Below are 15080 nucleotides of genomic sequence, written 5' to 3' on the forward strand. Positions count from 1 at the left end.
TTACCAGAATGCGCCTTCCCCAACAGAAAAGGATGCAGTGCATAAACATTCACATTACGATCTTTTCACCTAGATATGTTTCTTCTACATGCTGCAGCAAGGGGAAGGGACATCCAAGACCACAACATTTGTGTCCAGAGTATTTTCTTTCCTTCTAGGTCAGCCCTTATAACAACTAAGGCTATTCTCCCAGCTGACCAGTTTTCAAAATACCCATAAGCTGATAGATTCCCAGTTCCCTTGAGCTCARCTGATGGTCGTGATGCAGTCTTCAGCCAACATCTGAATTGTTCAGGCCTTCTTTCTCCTTAAATACTTGTGTATCATGCATGCTTTGTCACTTAATAGAGCACCGTATGCAAGTGAATGGGATATTTTGCTTTGGCTGCAGCCAATCCAGTTACTTTGGGTAATCACTAATTCTTAAGTCTTAGAATAGTTTTTGATYGAAGAATGAGATTACATGCACATTTCAGTAGGGTTTTTTCCTATAGATAGTTCCTTCTTTCTGGTTATACCCCACAACAACAATTTAGCTTCAGCATGGACTTACTATTTTTTAATCTCTTAAAAATTGTCGTTACAAACAGAAGTTACATTTATATCTGAATTAATAGCTCTATGTTTTTGTTCTCAGTGTAGTACATGCAATATCTTAGACTTCTAATTTTGTTTCAATATTTTAGAAATTATGAAAAYATTTCATACAAATTCAGAAATAACACTAAAAGGAAGTGTTCTTTTCTTTTTACTGAYACTCTTTTTTACTGATTTTCTTTTTTTACTTTACTGCAGCCATTACTTTAAAAATTCAGGATTTTCATGCTAGTACTGCATGGATTATTTCAATGTGGATTATTCTTGGTGCTCTAGAGTCTGCATACTGAAATTTGGATTGCATTATGAAATGAATAATCTGTACATAAGGGAAAATTTTATTGAGACATCTAACATTTTTTTTGATTTTTTAATATGAAGAGTCTGACATAGGGCACTCACAGGGGTTAGTTCAGTAGCTGTCCACTTGAGAYGTGAATATTTAGCTTAGTGTTTGATGTCGTGTCTAGAGCTGAGCCAACAGAAATTTTGGTTTTTGATGGGGATGTTGTAGAAAGAACAGTCATCTGCCAGTCCTCCTCCTGCTATATTCAGCCTTGCCTCATGACATGTGAATTAGAGGGATGGATCTGTAATCCATAAAGGTTTTCAGATCATATTGAAGTGATTGGTTTAGCGCTGGCTCCACACAACAAGTTTCTTTCACCTGCAACAAAATAATGGTCAATGACTACATAGCACAGTCTGAATTACTGCTGCTTTAAGTAGTTAGTTTTCATTGTGTACACAGGGCAATGAAAGATGCACATTTGTCCTTCAGAGAGCTAACAGCACTGATTGCAGTAGTGAAGATATAGTGTAATAGTAGAGCTAAAATAATGTTTATGTGAGTTTTGTCAAGTCAAAACCAACTGTTGACTCCAAAATACATTTTAAAAGTGTCTTACACTTGTAGGCTTTTCACAATGTGAATATTCTCTGCTAGTTCTGATTCAGATCAAAGATGCCTGGTCGTTGCTTCCCTATTTTGTCTTGTTAACAACTGATGTGATTAAAGATGCAGAAGGAAGTTCAGCCCAGTTTTCAAAGTGTGTAGRTATGGCTTGATTCCATCAATGACATCAATGAGAATGATTAGCTTAAATTCATTTAAAGATTCCAGATGCTCCCTGCATGTGTCACTGTCAAATCCAAGTACAAATACTCTACATGCTCAGTACACTCTAGAATAACAAGGTACTACTAATACTGTGGCTTCTGGCGGTTATTCTCTGACTGCTACCCTTTCATATGCCTGAAATGCACAAAGATAAGACAAAATTAGGCTTTATTAGGCCTCAGTATCTGAGAACTGTTCAATCGTGATCATATCCAYAGGAGAATGTTTTCATTCCAATATAGAAAAAAGTATTTTCAGATGAAGCATTTTCATATAACTGACAGAGAYCATCGCAGATCTCTGCAAACATGCTATTCCTCATCTCACTCAGCTGCTACAGCATCTATTTTATTCCAAATTATCACATAYGAAGTGTGTATATTCTTTACAGTAGTGTCAAAGAAAGAAGAGAATCATTACATGTGCAAAAACAGTGATTAAGTAATACCTTTACATAATAGATTAAATACTACAAAAAATGGTGCTGCTCCAAAAATGTAATATAGTTGTGTAACTTCTTACTATATTGTCAATACCTAAAATCAAGAGTTGGACACAGTTTAGATAATCATTTAYGCAACAGGAATATATGTTAGGCATTGTCTATGCTTTATTATTTATGCTATAAGACAGTGCTCCGTTTAAAAATTTTTTAAAAAGATAATTTCAACAGCTTTCCTGTTCTGGATTTATTTATGGAGCATTSTTTTTTATGCATAAGTAGCAATGAAGTTATCATTGCTGTTTTAGCTCGCATGTGACAGTGGGATTCACATTAGTTGCATGTGATTATTAGATCCATACAATTCAGAATGAATTTATTGTGATCAAGATGGAGAATTTCATTCTGAGCAATCATATTGCATATATTACACATCCTGATGTTAGTTATATTAATAAACTTCCATCTTCTGTACTAAACTGTGGTGCAAGGCTTTACATGCTTCTCTGAGTATTTTACTGACACAAGTGCATCAGTAGGAACAATTTCTGTCAACTAACAAATCATTAAAATACCTTGGTATCACTTTCAATAAAGACATAAACATTTTTATGTAAATGTTTAGGTTTTATACTAACTTCCTAGCAAATTAAACTTCTTTAGAACTTGTTGACAAATTTACAGGGTGATATTTTCTGTAGCAAGCCTGTTTCTTGTTTATTTTGTCCCAATAATCTGTTATTGCAGTGATCAATAAATTATTATTGATTTCTGAGTGTGAATCCTGTGCTTATCAAAGTCATTTAGATGATAAGGAATGAGTGTGAGAGTAGCCCATATGGGAAGAGAAATGARCAGTATTTTTTTTCTATTTTTATTTAAAAAATATGGTTTGATWTGGGATTTCTGACCTTTTTCAGTTTTATAGCATGGTATTAAGAAAATGGGGGTCTGTGGATTGTTCAATTCTAGCATGGCTTGTAGTGTAAAGGATTGTTTTTCCTTTCTGCATGGCATTTGCATTAATTTCTCTGCAATGTCAACATGGAACTTACTGCTTTTTTTGGTGATGTGGTTTTGCTAGCTGCTGTGGAAAATAAATATTTYTCCTTCATTTCTAGGAGGGAGTATTTAAATGAGAAATAGTAAACTAAAAATGAATGATTAGAGCATTTATTGAGAAACAAGCATATTAACACTCTACAGGTACAATTTAGATATTGTCACCATTTGGAATATTGCTAGGAATTTTGATTTTTGATGTAAAATATCTAATTTACTCTGAGTTTTGTTATTTCCCTCAATGTTGGCTGATTTTTGTTATAACTTGTATACTAATGAGCCCTCCCACTCATTAGCCTTTTGAGGTTTTTTTTGTTTTGTTTTGTTTTGTTTTGTTTTGTTTTGTTTTGTTTTTTATAATTGCTGGTTTATAACAGGACAATGGCATTCTATTTGCTCCTCTGTAGATATGTTGGAATAGATGCTGCTTGCATTGCTCTAAAACTTCCGTTTTGATCAGATTTTAGAAACTGTTGAAGAAAGGACATTTAGCACCTCACTGATGGGGTCAGAAATGGACCTTGACAACTACCAAACTGCTTTAGAAGAAGTACTCACATGGCTTCTCTCTGCTGAAGATGCATTACAAGCACAAGGAGATATATCCAATGATGTAGAAGTTGTAAAAGAACAGTTTCACACCCATGAGGTATATAGTTATACTAATCTTTCAGTAGTCCTGCATTTGCTTGTATGCTATGTTTAAGTCAGAATTGTAAAACAAAAAAAATATTACTAGGTTATTTTCATTCCTTTTCCTTGCATTTTAATCTTGATTTGGAGAATTTAAAGATGGTATTAGAGACTATTGTATGCAAAAAGTCAAAATGTTTATTCTTGTTTTGTGTTGCAAGGTTTGGGGTGGAGGGCAGAAAAATAAAAAGCAAATTTGAAAATCAGTTTTGGAAAGTGGCTTAATTGAATATTTCTCCAAAGTCTATTCTTTTCTTCCAAAGAATTGAACTTAAAATAGGGATTTCTTCTTATTGTCAGGGTTTTATGATGGAATTAACAGCTCACCAAGGACGTGTTGGCAATGTTTTGCAAGTTGGAAGTCAACTTCTAACACTTGGAAAGCTTTCAGATGATGAAGAAAATGAAATCCAAGAACAAATGAATCTACTTAATTCTCGATGGGAAAGTCTCAGGGTAGCCAGTATGGAAAAACAGAGCAAGTAAGTAATACATCAGAGAAAGTATTTTATATGGAATTGGACTGGAACAGCACTGAGTTTGGCGAACAGTCCTGATTTTGTTCCACTTCACTCTGAATTAGACTCAATCTCAGATCTTTTTTATCCCAAAATTTAATATATATTGACGTCTAAACTTGCAGATTGTTTTGAGACTGGAAGCTGCACGGCTCAGCACTATCAACAACTTGGACGCTAATACTGTTTCTACCAAAATTTATGTAACCTACATCACTTTTCTGATTATTTCAGTATCACACAATGTTGTGTAGATGATCATGTAGATGATCTTTACTGAGATACCAATGGAAAAGGAAAACAAATCTTTAAAACCTTAAAATATGATCCATATATGATCGAATAAAAGTTATAGTGAGTGGAAGCTTAGCTTACCAGTAAATGTTGTCATAAGAGTGTTCTGACAGCAAATTACACTACTCAGAAAAAGTGCAAGCCCTACATTTATTGTGATTTCTCACAGGAAATGTGTAATAACTAAAAGTGCATGATGCTTGATATGATGCTGTCTGTTTCAGTAGTTAAAATTGTAAAACTAATTCTAATTCTATTTGTGAGAAAGTGGCGTTCAGAGAGAGAATGTGTCATTGATTATCTGTATAGTACACTGTCTTTGTTGATATATACAGTCACTTACCGTGTGTAGGAGTTACTTAAAGTGCAATACTGAATAGACTACTTGCACAGAAATCTTTAGATTATTCTTATAATGTAAATTTAAAATAAACTGTAATAAGAACATGCAATAATGTATGTTCCCCATTACAAAAGAATTAACAGTGAATGTTATTGCATTGCTTCAAGACTTCAAGAGAGTCTTCATTAAAATCTTTCCACTGAGACCTTAATTTTTCTCTCAGAAAATCACAATATGCAAGTCCTAAGTGAGCAACTCTGTTGGCTCCTTCAGTATGGYTGGAGAACAAGTTCTTTTGCATTTTTGTGACTTTAACAGAAAGCTGAATTTCTTTGGTGGTCAGGGAAAAGGTCTTAGCCCATTGTCCTGCCTGTAACAGAATAAGAAAAGGACAAGTTTTAAGGGAGGTGCATCATTTGCTGAACCAGCATTTCTTCATTTCCTGTCACCATTGCTGGAGACTGAATATTGGGCTCTGTGGGCCATTGCACTGATCTAGTAGGGCTTGTCTTTTATTACAGAGTTCTCTGTAGTACTCTCACAACCTCCAGCKGTTTTCAGCTGAGGGGTCTTGCTGAGATGGAAGTAGTTTTGTGTGTTTGGTAACCTGCCATTGATTTTTCTTCTATTTATACCGTTTCTCCTTGATCTTRTGTAAACTATTCAGCATCCTTGACATCTTTTAGCAATGAATTCCACAGGCTTCTTCTACACTAAAAACTATTTCTTTTTTGAAGAATGGCATCTCTTTGTTTTAATCTGGTTTCTGCTAGCTTAATTGATTCCTTCTAGTTACTGTATCAGAAGTGATGGTCAGCAGTGCATTCTTCCTCTGTTTCTCTGTATATATATGTCACCTCTTTTCCAGACTGAAGATTATGAGCCTGATTAATTATTCCTCATATGGAAGTTTTTCCGTATCTTTGATTATCTATATTGCCTTTTTCTCTGATCTTTTTCCAGTTCTACTTTGCAAGAGGACCAGAATCACACTCTGTATTAAGGGCAAACCRGGGCTTTGTATAATCACATAAGAATGCCCTCTTTTTTGTTATATGTTCTTAGTAATTCCAAATGTTTGATTTTCTTTCTGATTGCTACTGGGTATTGAGCTGTTGTTTTTGTACTTTTATTTGTTATAATCTTACATGTCTTACTTTGAGAGTCTCTAAAATTGTTGCTAGATTTCAGATGTCTCTCAAATTATCTTCCTCCAGCTGTACCATTTTATCTGAGAATWAAAATCCATGATACTTTGCTGTAGGCAATTTTTATTTGCTATTTTTATTTTCATTTAATTCAGCACATGCAAAGAGCAGTCTCATCTCTGTGAGTTGTACTATATCTACCAAAATACCTTCTTTGACTCYGTTAAATTATCTCCCAGATGCAGCTATAGGTCAATGCCCAGGAACTCTAGTATCTTCTGAAGTACATAGTATCTGAGTAATATGAAATCAAGGAAACATAAAATAAAAAGTGATAGAAACTTCACAAAGAACGTTGTGCTACTATTTAAATCCTTATACAAGAAATTAAGTGTGATTAATTCCATGAAATTTGGGTTAGAGCAAAATAAACTTTCTCCAGAGTGATGTACTCAGAGAAGGCTAATTTTGACCTATTGGGTCAAAACCAGTGTTTTRAATAACAAGTAGAGGATATAAACTTGAACTGCTTTCATATCATTCATTGCATAGCRTATTTCTGGGTTAGCATATTTAAACTCTGAAGATCTGTCTTTTGCTTCAGTTTAAACTGTAATCTTTTGAGCATGTTGCTGTAATCCAGTGACATCTTTATCCAGACAGAGAGATGGAATTTGTGAAGATGAGAACAAGGCTGTCTGACCTCTGTAGTAGGGGCAATAGGAAATGTAAGAAAAAGCAGCATATGCTGCAGGGGAAACAAAAGCAAGAGATTAAAAATACAGTAGAAAGATTTAAAGGATACTATGAAAGAGATTCCAGATTTGAAAAAGTRGTTTAGGATGTCTGAATATCAGAGGAAGTTTGGGACACTGCAATGCTATTGTATAAAAGCAGCAYAAATGGGATTTACCTTGTATTCACTATGTATTGAAAACATTTGACTCCTGTAGCAATACATTAACATGCTGAAGGAAAAACAGGATTTTTCATTTCTTTTCCTGCCTAAATAGGATTCTATAYAGTAAAGCATCTCAGAGTGATAAATGAACCACTGGAGAGAAAAACCTAYACAATTTGCCCCTTTACGGAGAATTCTACATCTATTAAAACACATTAAATTCAATGGAAAAGTATTTTTTATTTGAAATGCATGAGGGCCATACCGTAAAGAGAGATTACAATAAKCTCCTGAGGTATACAAGTAGGCACTAAAGTGTCTATCAGATGTTTATAGAAGTAATTTGAAAACTAGAAAGTACCTGGAGAATGAGAAGAAAAGAGAGACTTTCTTCTACTTAAGAATCAGCTATGATTATTTCATTTTTCAAGTTTATGTTTCTTGCTTCGGAGTAATATCAATATTCTTATAAGTATTTCATCATATCTTGTTTTTTAAACCAAATTCTTTTTTCTTTAGTGGATTTTCTATAGYACTTTGGATATTATTTCATTTATTGCTAAAAAAAATTTCTCTCTAGGATGAAGCATTGTATTTAATATTTATAATACCCCAGTTTAGAACTTCAAATAAGAGAACAGAACACACACTTGAAAATGAAGAAGGACTGAGGTAGATCTGAGATAACTAATCCCTTGCAAACCATGGAGTATGCTAGGCGGGTTGTCAGCCTCCTGTACTCCTCCGCTTAAAGAAAGAGAGAGTGATTAGGGTGGAAAAGATACTGCCTATATCTTCTGGTCATTCTGATCAATAATTAATAATTAATAAATGATTTCCAGTAAAGAAACTGAAATCTCAGTATATCATTAAGATCCATGACACCCTCTTCCCAGAAAAAATCTTGAGAAAGATATTTTAGAAAAGTACTACTATTTGATATCTACCTTTTACTCAATTGGATTAATGGAGCATTTCCGGTATCTTGGAACCATTTTTTTTTTTTAAATGTCTCATGTTCTGTGGAACTTTCAGCTAGTTTCAGCTAACTATAATGATTTATTTTCTTCAATCCTTTTCTTCCGATAACTATTAACTGGAGTCTTTAGAAATTAAAACGGTTTCTGGAAAGTAGCACAGCTTCACAGAGTTGCAGTCATGACAACTGATCCTATCTCAGTACCATCTAGATCAGCCAGGAATGATTCAGGAAATGGGCATAATTAAAATATTATTTCAAAACAAACTTTTATTTCTTTTAATTTATTTGCAAGTCAGCATTTCCATAAAATTGCCTCATCTGGCCTATTCTGCTTTTTTTCCTTTAAATCCTTAGTGTTTGCCTGCAGGCCTTGATTTTTTTTTTGTATCCACTGCTCTGCAGTAGAATATATTCTTCAGAGCCAGGTACTTGTCAGGATTCATTTGTCCACTACTTACACACTTTCTCTGTATCCCAGATTTTCCCTCATTTACCATTTGTGTTATCACTTTTTTGTTTGCTGGAAACATAGGAAATAAAATGAAGTAAAAAGATCCCMTGATCCAAACACTGAAGTTTGACATGTGCCTTAACTTATGAGTAGGCTACAAATAGGGTGTCAGGTTCAGCGCATTATGTCCGTGTGATGTTGACAAATGTTAAATCACGGTAGTCTTTCAGATGAATTTGAAAGTCTCTCGAAAAGTAGCTATCTGCATGTTCAAATGCAGTCCTTTGTGGTGATTATTTTCTTCTGAAAACCATTAGGTATACTTGGCAAAATACAGAAGTGGTGCTTCCTTTGGGCATAGATCRACATGAATTTTCAAAATTATAAATTTCTGAATTTACTCAAACTATCTTGGGAAAATCCAAAATTGTTTAGGCAAGCCTAGAAATAATTGCTTTACTTGAGCATATACCTCAAAACTGTGACAGAATATTTGTATTTGTCCAAGCATTTCTTGAGTTGCCAATCTCCCTATGTGCACACATTGCACTTCTTCCAGTGTGTATTTCTGCAGGGCCTGTGGGAGAAAAAATACTTATGTTTTGGTCATRTAAAAAACCCTTCTGCAGAGAAATATCAGTATGCAGCTGGGCAACTATAGATGACATTGGTCAAACAGTGACATGATTTACAATAGCTGTTCCTTGTTTTGTCAATATTTTCATTAATTTCTGAACTTATGGGGACATACTCTCATATATTAATAGTCAGCTGTAAGATATGTAAAGTGTGTTGCAAATTGAGCAACTAGTTTGAAAATAGTGTGGCCAGAGTAATATTAAATGCATCAAATTTATATTAAGCTAACATATTGAGTTAAATATTTTAAATATTTWTACTCTTTCCATTTTAATATATGTAGTGTTCATTCTAGTTTTTATTCTATCTCTCTTAGTTTGCATCTTGAAAACATCTTCTATTTTCATTCTAATAAGGTATTTYCCTTTTTCTCCCAGATAACATAACTAGATCAATTGTTATTGGTTTTAGGAAGAATGGCTTTAGAGAAGCTCTTGTATACAATTTTTGATATAAAGTTGATAAATGTTGTATTTTATTAATGGAGTTGAACACGAAGTAAAGATGGCATCTAATATGCATTGACTCTACTGACAGCATTTCAAATTATTTATTTCTTTTTAGATATGTATTTTGAAGTGCTTTGACTCTAGTGTATTTGATAGAAGGGAACATTTAAAAAATACAATTTCTTCAGTCWTTTTTTTTCCTCTGCTCTTCTTTCAAATGTGTCATTACGGTGATAGTATCAAACTTAGTAAAGATGAGAACRAGTAGAGAAGGAACACTGTTTAATATTTGTTATAGACAGAGACTATCTGCTYTTACTAAGTCACAGTAGACAAGAAACCAACTGAGAAGCTAGTGGAATTAAAGGAGTGTGGGTTAGAGTCTTACTTACAGGACAGTTTTCTCCAGTGTGAAAGTTCAATTTAAATTTTCAAATATCCAAGTTGAGTTCTGAAATTAGTTAACGGTAATTTTTTGCTTTGGTAGTTGTGCCTGAGATATAAGTAACATATTATAACATATAGTGGTTTCACCAAGTTTGATATCTATGAGAAAAATGGGTTTGCCTGTTAAATAGAAGTTATAAATTGAATGTTATATGAGAGGTGGGCAATACAGAAAGTTTAATTCCATTATTCACCATAGCTTATATATTATTTTGAAAATACTTCTGATGAGTTTAGTAGGAAAAAAATTACTCCTTTAGAAGAAATAAGGACTTTATTATTGCTACCTGATCTCAGTAGATAATTTGACTGGATTACTGAAAAACAGAAGTTAAAAATTGTAGGATTTCTAAAGATGACAAGTGTGAAATGTGAAGGAATTGTAATGGATTTCTTGACAGATTGTTTTGGATCAATCAAAACRCATTGCTTAAGCAAAATTAATGTACTTTCCTTCATAATTCTCTAGAGCACTGTCCACTGAATAACTGAAAATGTAATAATCTCTCCTGTGCCTATAATTTGGGGAAGCTATTAAGTAGAGCTGTCTGAGGGTTTTTCATAGTAGAGAGTACAGGTTTTAAGAAATCATAGAGCGCAAATTTCAAATTTTCCAACAGCCCTAACAGAAAGGCAACTAGAGGCCAAAACTTTAACAGCAGCAACTTACACACAGTACTTGTGCTTCTACTCAAAAATTTCCGATGACTAATTTGAAACAGCTTCAACCAATTTTCATTTACCTCTTAATAGAATTTATTATCCTAGCTTGAGTTATAGCCTCATGAACATCCATTTAACAATTGAAATGCCCCAAATGTTCTTTTTTCCATCTTAGCAGAAATAATGGGTTTCAATACTGAAAGCAAAACCTCTGAACAGATTGCCTTTCTAAGTCTCAATTAAGTTTGCTGGAGGAAACAATTTGAGTAAGCCTTGTAAAATTGTTGCATAGTCTCTACTCTGTGTTCTTCTTCAAAGTCAATTTGCCAGCGTGAAGAGGATAATTGTGAGTATACAGGGCAGACATTTCTGCCTATCGTTTTCTTTCATGTACAAATTTAAACCATTATTTCCTTTTCTTTACAGTTTACATAAAGTTCTAATGGATCTTCAAAATCAGCAGCTAGTGCAGTTAGCTGACTGGCTGACAAAAACAGAGCAAAGGACAAAGAAAATTGATTCGGAGCCCTTAGGTCCAGATCTAGAGGACCTAAAGCGACAAGTAGAAGAGCATAAGGTATGTTACGGAATTTAGGTACTCTACTGCTGAATCCATATTTAGGTTCTGTATTGCTGAATTCATGTACGATTTCCAAAATCAAAAAAAGTGAATTTTTGACATTTTGAAAGATCTACCCTTAACATTAGAATAGAACACAGTGATAYGAAACTTTGATTTAACATTGATTATTTTGTACAATTAACCAGATTTTGCATCGCARTTGTATCACAACTCTGACTTTTTTCCTGGTATAAAAAATACATTTTCTTTACTTCCTTTTTTCATGTTTGCAAGAATGAATTTGCTATAAATTAGCTAGAAATTTACTAGAAGAAATATTGAGTACTACAAATATAGGATAGTATACTTTTTTACACTGTAAAATAAAAGTATATCAGATTTTACAGTTCTAGTATTTTCTTCCTTTTGCATATTGCATTTTGTCCCTGTGTGCTGTGGTAGCAATGATTCACTAGTTAGTATTATTGAGCTGCCTAACCTTGTTAGGACTCCTAGGACTCTGAATATTCTGTGTAATTCTGACTTGTTTCAATTAACTGCATTGAATTGTCTGTCTTCATATTAATTTCATTTTTAAAATAAACCTAATCCCTAGTTGCATCTATATATGCATGTTTATTTATCTAGGTGCAGTATTTGAGATGTATACTATATAAACTTGTATATCCATCCATGACACACATGATAGTGATGATAGGAAGACATAGGCAAATATATAGAGAACAAAAAATTAGTGGGGTTGTGGAGATCTGCAGTCRTAATCTACTGATGTTTCTACATCAGTGATTCAATGTAGTTCACTTCTGTACTGTCTGACAAATCTTAACATTTGATGCTTCATGGTCTGTGTCAGTGCTAACCCAGGTGTAGAGGGCGGATCTTCCCTCAAAGACCTTCCAGACTGAAACCAGCATTTGCAGTCTGGTCAAAAGAGAGGACACAAACCTCAAGAGATTTCATGATCCACTTCTAACTTAAAGGTGATTTTCTGCATTCCCATTAAGGAGTGCTACAGAACAGATGGCTTGTTGCTGCCATCTCTGCTGTTACTGTTCTGGGAGGAGACAATGGATTTTGCTATGTGCGTTTGCTAAATRAGCATATATTCTGACATTAAATCTGCTTTAAAAAGAGCACAAGTAATTGTGAAATGGTAGTTAGCGAAGGAAACATGAGAGCACACCACTGAAGTGTTGAGGACACAACCCGGGACTTTGGTTCCACACATTCTTCTGCTGGCTGGCAGCTCCTTACAGACGCTTTAAAAAGAGTGTCAGGCAGGATGCGATCTTGGATATGTTGTTCTGTGCGTGTGGTTTTGGTGCAGGGGAGGGGTGCGTTTCACAAKTTTTTTAAGATATGAAACAACACAGTATGTTTTCACAAAACAGCAGATAAATAGTAGAAGTTTGAAATGTTGTTAATRTACTAAGATAAAGCTGAAGATAGGTAACCAAGATGTAACATGAGCTGGTCTGGTTTTATTTTGGTWAACAAACTATAGCAAAGTAGGGTTGCACTCTTTCACCTCAAGTGAAGGGGGGGGGAAGAGGAGGTACTGAAAACCACTAAGGAGGTGTTTCTAAGGTGTTAYAGTACCTTAAATCTTTTTGCTGCTGCTGTTGTTGTTGTTGGGGKTTTTTTGTTTGTTTTGTGATGTAGGTGAAGAGTAGAGGGAAAATGCTGTCAGCTGTGACCTGAAGAGAGAGGATGGAGGTCAGACTCCCTAGCCTTTCTCTGAACACTGTGAGGAAGAGGGCACCAATTGATTAGATCAAGTTTCATCCTATGTTATTAATGTTGTAGGAGTGCCAGACAGAAGATAATATGTGCCTGTTTATGAAGGAGTATGCCATTTTAAACTTTTTTTTAACTTTTGCAATATTCAAATATTCCAATAAGGTAATATGGAGTATAAAATCTAATCYGGTTCTATTTTAAAAGGCTACACATGCTATACTGATATCTGTAAATTATCAACTGCATCAATTTCACAAATGTTTTCTCAACTGAAATTTTCAGTTTGAAATTTGTATTAAGAATTAGGACTTCTGAGTGAGTAATGGTAAGTATTTTTCTTGAAAGTAATAGCAGTCTGCGAAATATGCTTATATATRTGTGAATGAAGCAAAATACGCTTACATTCCTTATTATTCACAGCAATAGAGATTATAGTGCTATCATAGGTGGTTAGTTTTTCCCATTGATCAGTCAGTGGGATTTCAAATGCACAGCATTTTTGTAATTTGGAATACATTTTCTAATATATGTATATTTTAATTGTAGGCRTTTCAAGAAGATTTGGAACAGGAACAAGTCAAGGTGAATTCTCTTACTCACATGGTGGTGGTGGTGGATGAAAGCAGTGGAGATAAAGCTACTGCTGCCCTGGAAGAACAGCTTCAGGTAAGGATTGAACTTTTGTCTCTCATAGGATAAGCAATCAATGGCATTAGGTGTTAATAAGGTCGAATAAGAATTGTTAGTAATATTAGGTATATCTCCAGAGATATTTCTGAGAATGAACTCGAATATTTTTGTAGGACAAGACTTCTATGTAGATAGATAGATAGACATATTTTGGTATGAAAATAATCATTTATTTAAATTGTGCTTGTCTTGAGAAAATAAATGAAAAAAAACAAGAAGTATGTTTCTTTACTAAACTGCTGTGAGAGTAWGTGCTTTCAGATAGCATAGAAAATCTTACTCTGTTTTCTACTACAGCATTGAATTTGATTGGTATGTTTGAAATTTTTGGTGACTTTGGAGTTACTCTACATAAAGCTATACTAAAATACCTGTGCAGCAAATTATCTCAAAATCTTACAAAAACATGCATGTAAGGRAACAAGATAAAGAGATGTGATAGCTGATATGTGTCAAAATGCGRCCACAGTATATATTCCTGAGCAGAGGAGATACTTCACAATGGTTTTGTTTGTTTGACAAATAAACTGCTGGTCCAGATTGATGCAGTATTACTTTTCCTTTATTTCTATCAGTAAAAATCTTCAAAAGTAGACAGAGTAAAGCACATTTGAAAATCTTGCCCTTTTCACTCCTCAATCGATTTTGTTTACAGTCATTTTGCAGAAGCTTTATTCTGTGTTTTCCTGCACTTTGTCCACAGTTCTCATTTTTACTATAGAATTTTGAGAAATAAATTTTACCCACTATGTGCTCAACCATGTTTATCACAGGTTAGAGGATATCAGCCATCTAATTAGCAGCAATGTGTGACTGATCGTATGGCGTTGCTATTTCACAAGAATGGCAGCTCTCTACCCCTTATTCCAAACTATTGCTGACGGCTGAATTTTGTCCCTGTCAGTTGCAGTGGCCTGTTGTTTCAAGAAAATAGTATCAGTAACAAGCCTCTGGATTTGGCCAGCCTTGGTCACTCTGGCCTTTCAAGTAAAATTCTCTCCTCTTTTCTGCTAATATTGGCCAATGAGTATGKGATGTGTTCCTTTGATACCATGCTGCAGTTGATGGGTGGATGCAACTGCAGCTTGCTCACAGGCTGCCTGATGTTACGAAACAAGTGGGTTGTGTTTCAGGTTCTGCATGGCTRCCAAAGCCAGGGAATCAGGATCATGCTCAAGATTAGCAGGCAAAAAGTAGAAAGTTAAGGTCTATCATTTTTCACAGTGATAATTTTCCAGCTTAATATATTAGTGACTTCTAAGCAACCAGTCTTTCTGGAATGTTTTTGAGACTAGGCAGTGCAATACAACAAGAATGA

At 34.3% G+C, this 15080-nt stretch overlaps 1 protein-coding gene across 9 annotated transcripts in view; it reads left to right on the forward strand.

Moving 5' to 3' along the window:
- The window catches only part of DMD (dystrophin), a 1137868-nt gene that overhangs the window by 306721 nt on the left and 816067 nt on the right, over window positions 1–15080 (forward strand). For all 9 annotated transcript variants that reach the window (XM_085319436.1, XM_085319439.1, XM_085319437.1 and 6 more), the window contains 4 exons: window positions 3682–3870; window positions 4215–4396; window positions 11176–11326; window positions 13619–13738. In XM_085319436.1, coding sequence (XP_085175562.1) covers window positions 3682–3870; window positions 4215–4396; window positions 11176–11326; window positions 13619–13738 — 642 coding nt within the window. The remainder of the gene's footprint in view (window positions 1–3681; window positions 3871–4214; window positions 4397–11175; window positions 11327–13618; window positions 13739–15080) is intronic.

The sequence above is a fragment of the Rhea americana genome, unplaced genomic scaffold (genome assembly GCF_003343005.1).
Source record: "Rhea americana isolate MKP2758 unplaced genomic scaffold, rheAme1 scaffold_59, whole genome shotgun sequence".
Taxonomy (NCBI): Eukaryota; Metazoa; Chordata; class Aves; order Rheiformes; family Rheidae; genus Rhea; species Rhea americana.